General features: G+C 45.4%; 1 protein-coding gene and 1 pseudogene across 2 annotated transcripts in view; both read left to right on the top strand.

Moving 5' to 3' along the window:
* col4a3 (collagen, type IV, alpha 3) overlaps positions 1-17,537 on the top strand; it is an 83,725-nt gene that overhangs the window by 42,411 nt on the left and 23,777 nt on the right. The window contains exons 29-37 of the mRNA XM_083654135.1: positions 586-680; positions 1,288-1,438; positions 4,155-4,268; positions 4,967-5,134; positions 5,820-5,909; positions 8,259-8,393; positions 9,754-9,852; positions 9,998-10,087; positions 13,368-13,507. Of these exons, the coding sequence (XP_083510261.1) occupies positions 586-680; positions 1,288-1,438; positions 4,155-4,268; positions 4,967-5,134; positions 5,820-5,909; positions 8,259-8,393; positions 9,754-9,852; positions 9,998-10,087; positions 13,368-13,507 (1,082 nt within the window). The remainder of the gene's footprint in view (positions 1-585; positions 681-1,287; positions 1,439-4,154; positions 4,269-4,966; positions 5,135-5,819; positions 5,910-8,258; positions 8,394-9,753; positions 9,853-9,997; positions 10,088-13,367; positions 13,508-17,537) is intronic.
* LOC310792404 (COP9 signalosome complex subunit 3 pseudogene) lies at positions 15,800-17,122 on the top strand (annotated as a pseudogene). The gene has a single exon. The product of its transcript is annotated as a COP9 signalosome complex subunit 3 pseudogene (transcript).

Genomic DNA, 17,537 nt, shown 5'->3' with positions numbered 1-17,537 from the left:
AGTTATTTTTAGATGATTGGTGTTCACGAAGTCTTAACAGAAAATAATCCTCGGCTCTTGTAAAATGAGCCAGAATCCTCAAAAAAAAACCTGGCACAACTTACCTACAGGATTGAAAAAACGGCTGGCACTCAATGTGTTAAAAGACAGGTTTTTATCAACAATAATAAGTATTTATCTGCTATGACCAATTCAATTCAATCCAACCCCTTGAGTAGTTAACATCTTAGGCAGATTAGATGGGAGCTCTTTGCCATTTGAGAATAACATGACTTTGGATTTGTCTGCATTTAACACCAACTTAAGTTGAGTGAGATGGGACTGGACAACATCAAAGGCAGACTGCAGGAAATCAAAGGTTTGTAGTAATGAAGGGGATGAGCAATAGAAGATTGTATCATCTGCATAGAAATGGAAGTCACCATTTGATAAATTATCACAAAGGGTGTTTACATAGAGAACGGTTAAGTGTAAAGAAGTTAATGGAACGAAAGGAAGTTAAGTGTAAATATGGAAAGAAGTTGTCAAGTGTAATGAAGTTGAATGTAAAGAAGTAAATAATACGGTGAGTTTGTGTGCTGTCAGGACTGCAGGGCTTCCCAGGAGCTCCAGGCTCTCCAGGCTTTGGGATCCGGGGACGCGCGGGGCCCTCGGGGGCCCCAGGGATGCCGGGACCCAAGGTAGGCTATGTGTGTTGCAGAAGACATGCTGTATCCAGTGCTGGAAATGCCCAGATTTGACTGTGCTGTCATCCAGAAAACCAGTATGAGCAATAACCTGAGATAACCAGCCTGCTGGTTCAGACAGCGTCTGTTTCTGCCACAGTGGAAACAAATCATCTTCATTACAAGGGGGGACAGAGCCTTTGCAGTAACAGCCCCTAGACTCTGGAACTGCCTCCCTCTCCGCATCCGTGCAGCTCAGACCCTGGACACTTTCAAATCCCACTTGAAGACCCACCTTTTTGAATTAGCCTTTAAATAAAGCCCTCAGCCACCTTTTTAATTTTCTTTTGCTGTGTAGCTAGTCAATGTCTTTTAACTCTTCTACTTATTTTATTATATTTTTTAATGATTTATATAGCGTATATCACTTGTTTATGCCTTCTTGCACTTTTGTGAAGCACTTTGGTTGCGGCTCAGCCGCTTGTAAATGCGCTATACAAATAAAATTGACTTGACTTGACTTGACAAAAGCCCCCCTCACTGCTGCCAGGAAGTGCAGCGGTAAAGTGGCCAAATTAAATGAGTAACATCTGTAATGTTCTCTTGGTCTCCATGGTAACAGGGTGACGGGGGCGTGGGTCTGCCAGGCCAGCCGGGTCAGGTTGGACCCCAGGGAGAGGAGGGCTCTGTGGGGCCCCAAGGGGCCACTGGCCTCGCTGGTCTGGATGGACCTCCAGGAGCCCCAGGGCTAGATGGCCCCCCAGGAGACAAAGGTAGGTCACCCACTGACTAGTTAACTAGCACTGAAGATAGGTCACCCAATGATTAGTCAACTAATTGCCTAATGCCTGTTTAATGCCTGTTTAACTGGGACTGTAAATTCATGTAAATTCCCTGCACATTTAATGCCTATTTAACTTAGCCTGTAAATTTCATGTACATTCAATGTAAACTCTTATTTAACTCCGACTGTAAATTCATGTAAATCCACTGAGTATTTAACGTCTATTTAACTCAGTCTGTAAATCTCATGTATATTCAATGTAAAATCATATTTATTATCCACAGAACACTTCACCACTCATGTACATATTGTATATATTTACTCGATTTGATTGCACTTGCAACTTTGTGATTGTCTTTAGTTATCTTCCTACTTCATATCTCTGTATATTGATGTGATTCTGATTCTGATTCTGATATAGGTACCAAATGTGTAGTTAACTAGCATTGAAGATAGGTACCCCAATATCTAGTTAACTAGCATTGAATATAGGTACCAAGGTCCCTATTCTCCCACAGGCCTTCGGCGCTAAAACGGGCCTTAAACGCAAAAAAACGTGCCTTGCGCCTGTTTCGGGAAAATAGCAATAGGCTTTAGGCTGCCAAATGCGCTTTAGGCCGAATGGGCGTGGCGGAGTCCCTGAATGCGCCGAAGTGGGCGTGGCGGCGCTAAATACCGGCGTACTACTATCTTCCAGCCATCTTCCGACCTGGCCGACTTTTAGCGCTTTGCGCTTTTGAAAAGCTGGCCTAAAGCAGGATTCTGTGCACCGGGGACAGGAAAGTGAATGGAGAATACAATATATAGAAAAAAATACTTTAGAATACAATAGAATATAAGATTGCAACCCTTCTCAGGCTTTTTGGGTGAAGCTGTAATGCAGTTTCATAAATTTAGTTTAGGTTATCATAATAATCCCCATTTATGTGTAATATAGCTCTACGTTTTATTACCCCCCCCCCCCCCGAAATTAGCTAGGCTACTAATATTACTAATATTCCTAATTAATATGTATTATTATTTCATTCAGATAATTGACATTATAGGCATGTATATCGTTTAATGTGAGAGAAAGGGAGAGAGAAAGAAAAGAGAGAAAGAGATAAACTGGATAAACTGTTGTGTAGCGCTTCTTCAAACCCCACTCTTCATTACAGCTATTCATTACAGAATTGTCTGTTGTATTTATTTTTTCTGTGTGCAAAGCATAGAAAGTTATAATTATTTCCAAATGTTTCCCCCGTCTGTGGCAGCGGAGCTGTCCGAGGTGCTGAACAAGCGCAGCGCATAGACGGCCACCTGGGGCGGCTCACTCAGGCGGTCCAGGACTGGGCGCGGGGCGTCGGCGGGGTAATTCTCCTCCCCAAACAGTGCGCGATGGTACATTTGAACCTGAATGGATAGATTAATAAACGACTTCAGTAAAGAGTTGTTTTGTAGCTATTCAAAATGAATGGTGGACAGATATATCACCTGATTCGCCAGCACCATTTTCTCCTCAGCTGTGAATTTGGTGGCTCTGTTGTGCTCTGCCATATTGATCACACTGGCCAGCTGCTGCCAATCTGGCTTTTAAAGTCACTCTGATTGATTACTGAAGATTTTATTGAGAATGAACATATTTGTCAGAGCCTGTGGGCAGGGGGTGGGGGGGACGCATATATAGGCCAAATAAAATACTATTACTCAATAATAAAATCCTGTAAATTAAATAGAATTAAGTTATCAGATCCAGTAAAAGTGATAGGTGTCATTCAGAGGATGTTGCATCGTGCAGTGGGGGAGGAGAGATAAAACGATATCATTCTGGCCAAACTTTCATTTAATCTCATGACATCCAGCCATAGGCAATATTTTTTTCTATCAGATGCATTTAGAAATTATTTTCACTTTGGTCTTGCTATAGTGTAGCGTATTTACATGCTTGCAGTATTTTAACTGCAGTTAGATTGGTTTGAGAAGCATTATAATATGGAATAATAGCCTATATATGGAGATAGACAGACCGGATGAAGGGAGGGGGGGGCGGCGGAGCCCTTGGCTTTGTCTGGTTTTACCGGATTTGTCCAGGAATTGGAGCTTAAAAGGCAAGCGTGTGTCTCTTCCCTGCAATTCTCCAATGAGCGGACAATGCATAATTTTACGCTTAAAAGGCGTGGTTATAATGGTTGAGGCTGAGTTTAGCGCCGATACCAAGATATCAAGTGCGCCTTTCCACGCCCACTGCTTTGCGCTGCGGCTGGCGTTCGGCCTAGAAACTGCGCGGCTGCAACGATAGGGCCCCAAATGTCTAGTTAATTAGCACTGAAGATAGGTACCAAATGTCTAGTTAACTAGCATTGAAGATAGGTACCAAATGTCTAGTTAACTAGCATTGAAGATAGGTACCAAATGTCTAGTTAATTAGCACTGAAGATAGGTACCAAATGTCTAGTTAACTAGCACTGAAGATAGGTACCAAATGTCTAGTTAACTAGCATTGAAGATAGGTACCAAATGTCTAGTTAACTAGCATTGAAGATAGGTACCAAATGTCTAGTTAACTAGCATTGAAGATAGGTACCAAATGTCTACTTAATTAGCACTGAAGATAGGTACCAAATGTCTAGTTAACTAGCATTGAAGATAGGTACCAAATGTCTAGTTAACTAGCATTGAAGATAGGAAGTGGACTGGACCGAGCTGTTTGATCTGACATGTTGCAGGTTGTTCTGGTCTGGACGGTCTGCCTGGCCCACTGGGTCCATCTGGACCCTGCTTACCTGGACCCCCGGGGCCCCCCGGAGAGCCAGGACTGTGGGGATTCATTGGGTTCACAGGTAAAGGCCGGCGCCCCCTGCTGTTTGTGCTGCTGGTGCATGCACGCGCGCACACACACACACACACACACACACACACACTAAGGTGACCAGACGTCTCCGATTTCTGGGGACATTGCCCGTTTTTCGTGACTTGTCCATGGCTGGTGCTGTCCCGGAAAATGTTTAAAGCTGTAGTGAAAATATTTATATGAAACTAGATGACCTAAGCCTTAGGTCTTCTAGTTTCATATAAATATGTCATGTCATGTCATGCTAGCTTGACCTCTAGTATAACCACAGCCTCAGAGACTTTACAACCACATTAGAGACCTAGGCTGGGGCATTCGATGTATGGCTTTCTAAGGTACTCGAGATTATCAGGCTGCGTAGCCTTGCCTGATGCAAGATTATCAGGCTACGCAGCCTGATAATCTAGTTTGGTGGGACTCCGGCCCGGTATTGTGTTGTGTGTGTTCTGGGCTTTTATTTTGAAGGTCGGCATCGGTATCGGTCGGCCACTGTATCGGCTATCGATACCGGTATCGCTACCCAATATCGGCATCAATATTGGTATCGCAATATCCATATCAATATCGATGCTGGTAACGATACAGGTATCAATATCGATATCACAGTATTGGCATTGATAACGGTATCGATATCGGTCTCAATATCGGTGACTCCTCCGTCACTGCATGTCTCTGTCCCTCCCACAGGGCCCCGCGGCCCCAAAGGAGCCCAGGGGGATTCTGGTCTGCCGGGGAGAGGGGTCCTAGGGCCCCGCGGGGACTATGGACCCCCGGGCAGCGACGGAGTCCCAGGGCCTGAGGGTGGTGTCGGCCTGAAGGGACTGAGAGGGACCAATGGAGAACCAGGGAGCCCCGGTAAGAAGGCGGAGCCACAACACCTCCTGAGATTCAAATATCATAATCATGTATCATAATTTATATAGTATAGGACGAATTAGCGTGACATCACAACCACCCGGAAATGCGTAACCGCAGCAGCAGTTAACTTGTATGAGTTGTGCCAAACACATATTAATATCTCAAAAACTATACATCACATCGCTTATAATATGACATTCTGAGTGAGAGCAGAAGTAGCTCAAGGGTCTGATGTATATTATATGCATGTCATGTTAAAGTTGTGTGAACTGTCACAGTTTTTAAAATGAAGTGAATTTAGTAAAAAGCACAGCCTGCTAACGCGAGACGCTCAAGGCTGGCTCCATAGGGTCCCATTATAAAGTCAGCCCCAGTAAGCCATTTGTTTACCAACACTGATCCCTTGTATGTATGTATATGTATATGTGTGTGTATATATATATATATATATATATATATTAGGGCTGGGTTTTTTATCGTGTTAATCGCATGCCGCTATTTTGTCCCTTCGAGGCACCGGGTGCTTGGAAAAGACAGATTCACAGCACGATATGGGGTGATACAGGATTGGACATGGTTGTTTGTCTGTTGCACTCTTAGGGGAGAGCAGAGCAAGGAACTAACCATTCTACACTGAAACGGATATTGGTGTGATGGGTATATATACCACTCTCATAACTAGGTGACAGAGGAGATGTGGGGCCTCCTGGAGCCTCTGGGGGTCCAGGGATCGATGGAAAACAAGGACAGGAAGGACGACCAGGACCAAAAGGTATCGTATACCAGTGTTGTACTGGTCCGAGTCCGAGTCTGGACTTTCCAGACTGGAGCATTCATGTATTTGGACTTGTAAATTGGAGACAAGGACACAGACTTGTTAATTGATAAAGACTTTTATTTTGTTTTTGACAGTTTTTGTAGTTAATAAAGGCCCTGATTGGTCAATAGGACTTCTGCACTGTGGCACATGCCCGCGCGCACCCGGGCAATGAAGCATCAGACGGAGCGAGCGCTGCTGACTTTTCATGGGATTATTTGACCTGTTTGTGCCTTTAATTTTTATTTTTTATTTTTTATTTATTCGTTTATTGAGCAGGGACAAATGCATAGAACATTATTTCATATGACCTACAAAAGAGATGTCATGCATACAGGTTTCTAGCCAAGGCTAATTTGCAACCCCTGTCCCTGGTTAGGCCTTTACTATTAAAACAAAAGTTCAAGAGAAAAATTAAAACAGTACCAAAATGTTAAAAACGAACCATATAAAACAGAACAAAATAAAGACAAAAACAAAAAGCAAAAACACAAAACAAATAAGGACAGAAAACTAAAATAGTACAATACTAAAAGTCAATGTTCACAGGCTTGTTTCAGTTTCAGCCATTGTTTTGCTTGTGTGTTAAATACGGTGAGTTCTGTCAATGTTTTTATTTCAGGTGGTAATGTGTTCCATAATTTGGTACCTATTACCGAGAAAGATGACTGTCCGAATGTAATAATGTCATTATGTTCTTATTATCTTATTGAGACTGAGAATGACTACGGAGTTAACAGACAAATTATTGTGTATACATTTTAATGGCCGTGTCTATGCTTGATTGGCCATTTGATTAATATACTGTTAACATTACTGTTAAATAGGAAGTGATGCATGTTCAGCAACTCTGCAAGCAGTCCTAATTTCTGCAAGCAGTCGAGAGATTATCTTGCTGAACACAAAGTTCGCTGTTTCATAAACGTTTGTTAATGACAGACCTTATTTCAAGCATTTAACCCTAGAACACTAACATCGGGTGATTTTCACCCAGACAATTGAATTCACGTGATTTTCATTGTCTTGCTGCTGTCTGAGGTGGGCGAGTCCTTGGTTACCTTCAGGATGCTCACTGACGTCATTGAATGTAGGTTTGTTTCCCTGCTTCCATTCATGGTTTTTTCTACCGGCTACGTGTTCGGGTGATTTTCACCCGACGTTAGTGATAGAGGGTAAAATATCTTCGGGTTAGGGTTAGGGTTATTGTGGTGACTTTGTGGTGATTTTCACCACACAAGTCCCATGAATGGGTGGACCAAAGGAGAAGTTGAGAGCTCCTTTTTTATTTTTTGGGGAATTTTTTAGTAACTATTACCTAATCTTTCACAAATTTTGCATATTTTTTATAGTGTCCCCCATAATACATTTTTGTGTGTTTTTTGTGATATTTCACGTTGAAAAATAAAAGAAGAGTACCTCAATTTGCCATGTATTGTTGTGCTTTAAGATCTTTTGATGAGAAGTATGTTTTATGGGGTATATTGCATCGGGTGAAATACATCCGACGTTAGTGATGGTGTGACTTTAAATCACGTTAGTGTTCTAGGGTCAAAACAACCCATACAAAAATCCCAACGACTTTTACACGTAGGAACCGGAAGTGCTAACATCCAGGTATTCCGGACTCATTCCTGCGGTAGGACATTTATCGGCTATCTTTCCTTCTAGCCCTTGCTTTTGAGTTGGCATCTGAAAACGTTTGTTTGCCGATCCGTTTGAAGGGTCAGATGGTGTATTTTACTCCTAGCCCTCCGTCCTCAATGGGACAGAAACGGAACACCATACCCCTCCACTTGAACACGCAAAACATAGGGGTAGGGCCAAGGCGGGTATTGGGATTGGCCCTTGGTCACATGCAACTCAATAGACGGTTATAACTTGACAACATAAACATTCAATTGCCCTTAGCTTGATTCCTGTTGCAGTGTTTCTAATACAATATCTGGCAGGAAATAAGATAGGTTTCAAATTACGCAATAATCATCAAGAGGCCAACGTTTACAGTGATTTTACAACGGCTAACAGGTGTTTATTGCTTTTATAAAACAGTTGCTACTTTAACTTGACAACATAAACATTCTAAATTGCCCCGACTGCCTGTTGCAGTGTTTGCTAATACAAGAGCTGACGAGAAACAAGCTAGGTTTCCAGCTGTTCCCTAGTAACACAATTCCATGAAAACCATCTATGTGTGTGTGTGTGTGTGTGTGTGTGTGTGTGTGTGTGTGTGTGTGTGTGTGTGTATGTATATATATATATATATAAATAGTGAAGTTGCTCTTCAATTGTTTGTCTGTCTACCAGGTCAGATGGGTGCTGAGGGAGTGAAGGGGCCTCAGGGTGCTTGGGGGCCCCAGGGAGACCCAGGGGAGTGTGGACCTAAAGGAAGCCAGACTGTTGTAGAGCTGCATGGAGATCCTGGAGATCCCGGAGAGCCTGGTACTTTATTCTATTCTATTCTATTCTATTCTATTCTATTCTATTGATTTACGTTAAGTTGATACCAGTTATGTTATCGGAAAGGCACTGAATCATTGGGTTGTATTAATTAATCTTCTACATAATAAAGTTGAAGTTGACTTTGTCTGTGTGTCTGTCTGTGTGTGTGTCTTCTATGCACGTCCACACCACAATTCGGATTGGGCTGAAATTTTGCATGGCGGGGGTTAATGATCTGGGGAAGGTCATGGGCACGTCATCAAGTCCTGGAACCACCTGGAAAGTCCTGGAAAACACCTGGAAAACACCTCACACCCATACCCCAGGTCGTATTGGGCTGAAATTTTGCATGCCGGGGGTTTATGATCTGGGGAACGTCGTGGGCCCATCATCAAGTCCTGGAACCACCTGGAAAGTATTGGAAAGTCCGGGAAAACACCTGGAAAACACCTCACACCCACACCCCAGGTTGGATTGGGCTGAAATTTTGCCTGGTGGGGGGTTATGATCCGGAGAAGATCATGAGCATGTCATAAAGTCCTGGAAGCACCTGGAAAGTCCTGGAAAACACCTCACGCCCACACCCCAGGTGATGATCCGGGAAGGTCATGGGCAGGTCATGAAGTCCTGTAACTAACCACCTGGAAGGTCCTGGAAAATTCTGGAAACCACCTCATGCCCACACCACAGGTGGGATTGGGATTAACATTTGCATGGTGGTGGGTTATGATCCGTCAACAGTCATAGGCAGGTTGTACTCCTGGAAACCATCTGGACACCACCATCATTTCCGGCTAAGCAAAAGGCGCAGTTATATTGCTTTGTGCCTATTTAACCCAGGCAACGCTGGGTACATTGCTAGTCTACATAATAAAGTTGAAGTTGTCTGGAGCCACCTGGACCTTCCCCAGATCATAACCCACCTCCATGCAAATTTTCAGTCCAATTGAAACTGCGATGTGGCCATGCATAGAAGACAGACATACAGTACAGACACACAGGCAGACAGATAACTTCAACTTTATTATATATAATAGAATGATTGATTGATTATAGAATTGATTGATTATAGAATGATTATATTGATTATATATATATATATATATATATATATATATATATATATATATATATATATATATATATATATATATAATAGAATGATTGATTGATTGATTGATTGATTGATTGATTGATTGATTGATTGATTGTTTGGTTGTGTCAGGTGAGAAGGGAGAGGTGTATATATGGAAGTGGGCGTGACTTTGGCTCTCTACTGTATAACAATAGCACTACAGTAGCAATAAATAATAATAATAATAATCGCTGTCTGTCTGTCTTCCTCCTGTCTCACCCTCAGGGCCCTCCGGTCTCACGGGTGTTAAAGGCTCCAGGGGGCTCCAGGGGCCTCACGGCCCCGATGGCAACAATGGTAACCCTGGCAACGCTGGGCCCCAAGGTAACCAGCCACTGCATACACTAAAATACATAATGTACTATGTATACACTATACTGTATATACTACCGGTACATACATTATATGTACACTATAGATTGTGTTCTCTCTCTCTGTCTCTCTCTTTCTGTCTGTCTCTTCCTCTCAGGGCATCCTGGAGACCCTGGCAGAGATGGAGAGAATGGAGCTCCCGGTCTCCATGGTAACCCTGGTAATCAAGGAGAAATGGGGTTGCCAGGTAAGCTTTCTTCAAAGGTACTAAATGTGATATTCGGCCCTAATAGTTGTCAGCAAAACACTACTTGCTATGCAGTGAGACAGGGGAGTAATGTCGTTCTGAGCAGTGAAGCCACACCGCCTCTGTGTGTGGAACCCAGGCGTTTTTCAGACAGACCAGTGCATCATGCATGGGGCGTGCGTGTGGTGTTGTGTGAGTCCCCCCAGAGGTCATTAGCCTCTGGGGCTTATAGCCTACTCAAGATCATTAGCCTCTGGTTCTTATAGCCTACTCAAGGTCATTAGTCTCGGGGGCTTATAGCCTACTCAAGATCATTAGCCTTGGGGGCTTATAGCCTACTCAAGATCATTAGCCTCTAGTGCTTATAGCCTACTCAAGGTCATTCGCCTGAGGGGCTTATAGCCTACTCAAGATCATTAGCCTCTGGTGCTTATAGCCTACTCAAGGTCATTAACCTCTGGTGCTTATAGCCTACTCAAGGTCATTAGCCTCTGGTGCTTATAGCCTACTCAAGGTCATTAGCCTCTGGTGCTTATAGCCTACTCAAGATCATTAGCCTCTGGTGCTTATAGCCTACTCAAGATCATTAGCCTCTGGTGCTTATAGCCTACTCAAGGTCATTAGCCTCTGGTGCTTATAGCCTACTCAAGGTCATTAGCCTCTGGGGCTCATAGCCTACTCAAGGTCATTAGCATCTGGGGCTTATAGTTTGCTATTTTCACGTCCTAGAGTAACTAGTAACTAGCCCATTTAAATTTCAGTAATTGTAATTGGGTTACTCCATTTGAAAAAGTAATTAGTTAGATTACTAGTTACTTCAAAAAGTAGTTTAGTTCCAAACACTGCTCTCCACTCACTCCACACACGATAGTATTGTCCCAGCCTGTCTAGTGCACACACAGCAGAAAACTGGGAGAGCGATGCGACGGCATACATTATGGTAGTGTTTGAAGACGTGCCTGTGTTTCATACTGTTATATTTCGTATAGGCATCGCCCTTTAAGAGCTGTCGCTATTGGGTTCATCTCTTGCGCACGCTTGCAGTCTGAAGCCCGCCATGTCAGACAGTAGTGGCTCACTCAGGTCCTCAAATATAATACACAGTGTCGTGACCTGAGCTCTGCTTTAAAGATCTCTTCAGCGTCAAGCATTCAATAAGAAGAACATAAATAGAACTAGAAGTCTTACCGCGCAAGAGCAACTGTGTTTCTCCTGTCAGACCAGCTGGATCCCGCCGCCAGTCCTTTACCTTCTCTGCGAGGCGGCTTGCCTTGACGCTCGACGCTGAACCATGACGCTTGCCTCGCAGCCAGCGACTCTTTCTGCTCCTTCACGGTGCAGCCACACTTGCCCGACGTTTTTGACGCAGGCTGTCGCTGCTGCCCATTCACTTTGCATTGAACATGCTGCTCATCGCCTTGCAAAGCATGCTGGGATACCTGGCTACGCGATCCAATACAAAGTGAATGGGCAGCAGCGTCATACAGCAGTCTCATACCCCCCAGATGGACACAGACCCGGATGTGAGATGACGCTGGCGCTGCTTGTTTTACGATTAGACTTTATCCTCCAACAGATTCCGTTAATCTTTTATCACATTCCTCCTGGACACTTTATCCACCCGATTACTACTGCTGAAGGATTTGGCGGTTACATACCTGCTTGTTCAACCCTGCCACACCAGCTGACGTAGCAGCTACACTGTGCAGCCCTCCAGCTGCCCCGGAGCAGTTAGCCCTTGCTGGCTGGGAGCGCTGCCGCTCCGGTTAGCCGGTATCTGGTCAGCTAGCAGCCGTCCTCAGCTTGTCCCTGCGATGGTTAACCTGCCCTCGCTGGAACCACAGCTCCCCTCCCAGGCGGAGCTCGCTTCCCCGCCTTTCAAACGAGCACTCCTGGATCACCTCCTCCTCCTCCTCTCTGCTTACTCCTGTCTTCCACTTCGAGTCACATCCCGGACAGCCCTTCAGCTATCCAGGTGCGGTTAGCCCTCGTTGGCTGGGACCATGTCTCTTATGGCCCAATTCCACCGCAGGTAGTAGCGCGGTCCCGCTCCGCTCGACTCGATAAATGGTCTCATCCCATCGGTAAAAACCGGCCCAGCCCGGTTTGATTTGGGGCTGAGTCGTGCTACTTTTCGTCCCTGCCTCGTCGGGGTTCTATTCTGCGAACCCGGGTTCATACGGTGACGTGAAAACATTGTAGACGACTGATTGGTCAGGCAGAATCGTGTTTACTCTGTCTACTGACTGTCATATGCAATGCTGGCGGCTGCATACCAGTTTAGTGGGCTTACCTTCCATTCTGTTATGTATATTTCCATCAGTCTTTGTGTTGCTGCCTTCGCTCCGGTGAAATAAAATCGTGGCGGGTGTTCAATTGTCTGAGAAAAAAGTCCGCTGCTCGCTCAGGGAGCTCTGTAGCTGAGTGGAGGCTGCAGCGCTCCGCTAGGCCGCAGCGGGTGTTTGGTGAAGCCGCGGTCTTGCCTAGAGGCCGCGGGGTAGAGGCTTCACTCTGTTGCGCCTCTCCCGTCCCCGCACAGCGCAGCGCATGCCTGTGAGTGATATCCATTCTCCTGGTCGATTGTCACATTCGCCCATGTACACTGTAGGTCATTTAGAGGCACCAGTATTTCATAAACAGTTTAAAAGTTCTGTGGATGGATTTAATTGTAATGTTATGTTATAGCCTACTTCGGCTATAAGCGAAGGACAGATATGCAGATATCGCTATGACGGGCGGGGGTGGGCGGGGGCAGATGAATGGCGGTCGAAACAGAACGTCCATCGAGTTGAAACAAGTAGAGGCGAGTGGTGACGGGCTGTGCAGGGCTGTAAAATGTGGTGGGAAAGAGCCATTAGTTGGATAGCAGCTAGGCTGTTAGCATCGTGCTGACAACAGATGCTGAAATATTCCACCTCACAGCTTCTTAAACTTAACATTTTCATCACTCCCCCTCTATGTAGCTCCACCATCGAAATCCTTCGACTGTTACGTCAATTCAGATATATCCATAGAGGCTCCCCGTCAGCTTGTTTACTACGCATCTGACCACTCCATCCCGTCCATCTGGTCAAGCTTCGCACTCTGCTGCCCACCTACGTCATCACTACAAACAGCATGTGTACTCCGCCTCCCTATGAACACTGACCAAAGCAAACCAGCCCACCCATGACAATCACATCTCAGTGTCTTGAATTTGATGCATGCCGAGATAGGAAGTCAGTGAAGGGACCAGAAGTTAAGTGACTCCACAGAATCTGATCTGGTGTTTTGTGCCCAGGTGTTAAAGCGGAGAAAGGCTCCACAGGGCTCCGTGGAGAGCCTGGTTCAGATGGAACGCCGGGACCTGCAGGACCCAAAGGTGCTAAAGGAGAACCAAGTTCACCTGGGCTAGGAACTAAAGGACGCCAAGGAGACAAGGTATCACAACACATGCATGCATGCGCACACACACACACACACACACACACACACACACACACACACACACACACACACAGACACACAGACACACAGACACACACTGTGGTGATCACAATATAACTATAGGGCACCTTTTTAATAGGGGGCGGGGTTCTATTAACTCTCTTTCTTTACCAGATCAAAGACTGAAAACTAAACATTTGGACTGTGGGTGTCCGGGTAGTGTAGCGGTAGATTCCCTGCCTACAACACGAGGGTCGCAGGTTCGCACCCACGTGTTACCTCCGGCTTGGTCGGGCGTCCATACAGACACGATTGGCTGGTGTCTGCGGGGAAGCCGGATTGGGGGAATGTGTCCTGGTCGCTGCACTAGCGCCTCCTCTGGTCGGTCGGGGCGCCTGGTCGGGGTAGAATGGAACTGGTGGGAATAGCGTGATCCTCCCACAAGTTCAAGTTCAAGTTCAAGTTTATTCGTATGTCCCAGAAGGGCACTTTGGTTCACATCAGACAGTAGTGGATAATTACAACATCATTACTAGTTTGAGATTAGTAATAACGGCACACTTCAGAATTGAGATACATTATTACTAGTTTTAAAGTAATAAAGGCGCACTTCAATATTATACTATACATAAACATTTGTTGCATTATGTACAGATTCCAAAGGACCATCTGCTGCCCTCAGCCGGGTCGCCACGTGCGCAGCGCCACCGTTGCATTAGCTCCTCAAACAACGCAAGTGGCTCGCTGTGATCAGCGCCAGATGGATGTATATCGGAGGAAGAGGGAGAGGGGGGGGGGTGGGGTGGATGATGCAAGGGCTGAACAAGGCCGGGGGTTTGGGGGAGGGGGAGAGCTCAGTTGCAGACGAAAATATCAGGAGAGCTGCGTCCTTGGCAGTAGAGAGTCCAGATTAGGATGAAATGTTTTGGTTGCCTGGAATTCCTTTCCGTCACACAGACCAGGGTCACACAGACCAGAAAGTCAACAGCAGGTGTCAAGTCTCTGGTTCACCAACATTAGTTCATATTCTCCTTATTGCAGATCAAGTGGAATTTCTCTGATATATCCAGATATAATCCATTTTTCACAGTTCAAATTCACAGTTCAAATTCACTGACCGCCCATCTCAATTTTCATGACGTCACAGCCTAGGGTCAATCGCTGTTGTCTTCCCGTGTCCCGCGGCGAAAGCAAGCTGGGCAGAGGGTGGGGGTTTCCCGGACCCCAAAAAGTTTAGTTGATTTGCGTTGAGATACCAGCTTAGTAAATCCAATAAATCCATATTTGTCATTTCGAGTAGACGAATGCAAGTTTGCTCTGGGAGTTTTGCAGGCAGGGGCAAAGAAGGGAGATAAGGGAGAGCGAGAAAATAAAGCGACTGCCCTGTTCAAGTGCTGGATGCAGCAAGTGGATGCTGGATCCACTTGCTACATCCTGCCGTTGAAGCTCCCCTGTCAGGTGAAAAGAAGTGGCTGGGCGCGCTGTGGACTCTTCTCCTCACACCCCGCTTCTGCCGGGAAATAATTTACTGGCGGTGTCTGTCAATCACAATTTTGGGAGCGGGTGATTTCTCTGTGTCAGTCACAATTTGTGACAGAAGTGATGTCATCAGTGATGTCACTCGAGCAACTGTGATGTCATCAGTGATGTCACTGATTGCCAAACTGTGATGTCACTCAGGCAGTTGTGATGTCATCAGTGATGTCACTCGAGCGACTGTGATGTGGTATGAGCTGATTGAGCACAGTTGCACCTGACGTCATGCACCGCCTAAATGATGATGTCAGCATAGGTGATGTGACCATAGGACCATCACTGATGACATCATCGAGTGCTCGAGTGACATCACTGATGATGTCATAGACATGATGACATCACAATTGCTCAAGTGACATCTGAGTCATCAGTGAGATCACAATTGCTCAAGTGACACCACTGATGACCTCACTTCCAGTTGAGTGACATCACTTGCAGGACAAAAATTGCAGACACCATGAGGAAAAGAAATCGCCTTCCTCCCACAGAGCCATTGTGACATCATCAGCATCCCTTCCCTGCATGCCACTGATGATGTCACTGATGATATCACTAGTGCTCGAGTGACATCACTGATGACATCACAATTGAATGACATCACTGATGACATCATCACTGAGACAATATCACCTCAGTGGCAGCTGTGTGGCCCCCTATCTCAGTCTGGACAGAGTTGTTTCTGACGTTTGAATGAAAAACAGTGTGAATTACCTCCACCTTGGAACCAGGAAAGTATTTCCTGGTTCAGCCTTGAAGCAGTTTGTGACCAATGTGCTGCAGCTGTCTGCTCAGGGCCAGATGACTCAGCTGTCTGAGTTGATCAACAAGAGCGGGGACCTGCTCGCCAAAGATCCATCCCAGCTGGACACGGTGCTGGGGGCCTTGGACATCCAGGGGCATCCCTTGGGCATGCTGGCTGTGCTATGTGTGAAGTTCTCCATGCCAAACATCCCTGACTTTGAGACGCTTTTCTCCCAAGTTCAGCTCTTCATCAGTACCTGCAATGGAGAGCGGATCAGAGAAGCGACAGACACTTTTGCTGCTCTCTGCCACCAGTTGACAAATGCCCTCATAGAACGCAAACAGCCATTGAGGGGTGTGGCCATCCTAAAACAGGCAATAGATAAAATGCAGATGAACACAAACCAACTGACCTCAGTTCATGCAGACCTGTGTCAGCTGTGCTTGTTAGCGAAGTGCTTCAAGCCCGCCCTGCCCTTCTTGGAGGTGGACATGATGGACATCTGTAAGGAGAACGGAGCCTACAAACCTCAACACTTTTTATGTTACTACTACTATGGTGGCATGATCTACACGAGCCTCAAAAACTTGGAAAGAGCACTGTATTTTTACGAACAGGCAATAACCACTCCAGCCATGGTGGTGAGCCACGTCATGTTGGAAGCCTATAAGAAGCACATCCTGGTCTCACTCATCCTCCACGGCAAAGTGCAGCAGCTGCCCAAATACACCTCACAGATAGTAGAAAGCTCCATCAAGCCCCTGAGCAACGAGTACCTCGAATTAGCCCAGGTTTACAGCACCAACAACCCCGCCGAGCTGTGCAAGCTGCTCCTCAAACACAACGACACCTTCACGCGAGACAACAACACAGGCCTGGTCAAGCAGTGCCTCTCCTCCCTCTACAAGAAGAACATCCAGAGGCTAACAAAGACCTTCCTGACGCTGTCCTTGCAAGACATGGCGAGTCGAGTGCAGCTGTCTGATCCCCAGGAGGCAGAGAAATGTGTCTTACACATGATTGAAGATGGTGAGATCTACGCCAGCATCAACCAAAAGGATGGCATGGTCTGTTTCCACGACAACCCTGGAAAATACAACCCAGCAATGCTCCACAAAATTGACCAAGAGATGTTGAGGTGTATAGAGCTGGATGAGAAACTAAAGTCTATGGATCAGGAAATCGCAGTAAACCCACAATTTGTGCAAAAGATGATGGATTCGCAGGAGGACGATGTTGGTAGTAAAATGTCAAGTTACTTCGTAGAGGCGTTGGACGGCGAGCGAGCACTGCAGACACCAACACGCTGGATGAGTCAGCCGTTGTTTTAAAGAGGAAAAACAAGTAGACGTTATATGGCGTGTGGGCATTGGTCAAGGAAAATCTAAATGTGTGGAATGATGATGATGATGATGATGATTTAGTTATGATTTCTTCACAGTGTCTTGATAACAAAACATCCTTACAGAAAATAAAAAATATATAAAAATGTTGTTGGTGTTTTATTTATTGATTTATTCAGGTGGGGAGCGCCATTGCTACATTAACATTAACAGAAGCCACAATAATAAGAACTGGACTTTTCTAGATGAGATCTTAGAGGTAACAGTGTTAAAACAGTTGTATGCTTTCTTGCAAGGCAACAAAATACATGAAAAATTCCATTCCGGTTTCAGAAAAGGACATAGTACAGCACTTGCGAAAACCTTTGGGCACCATTGGGGACGGATTCCGTCCTTTTTCAAA

Source organism: Poromitra crassiceps (genome assembly GCF_964638095.1).
Source record: "Poromitra crassiceps genome assembly, chromosome: 18".
In the NCBI taxonomy this organism is placed as follows: domain Eukaryota; kingdom Metazoa; phylum Chordata; class Actinopteri; order Beryciformes; family Melamphaidae; genus Poromitra; species Poromitra crassiceps.
The sequence above is the reverse complement of the archived record's forward strand: the minus strand, read 5'-3'. Positions and strand labels throughout refer to the sequence as shown.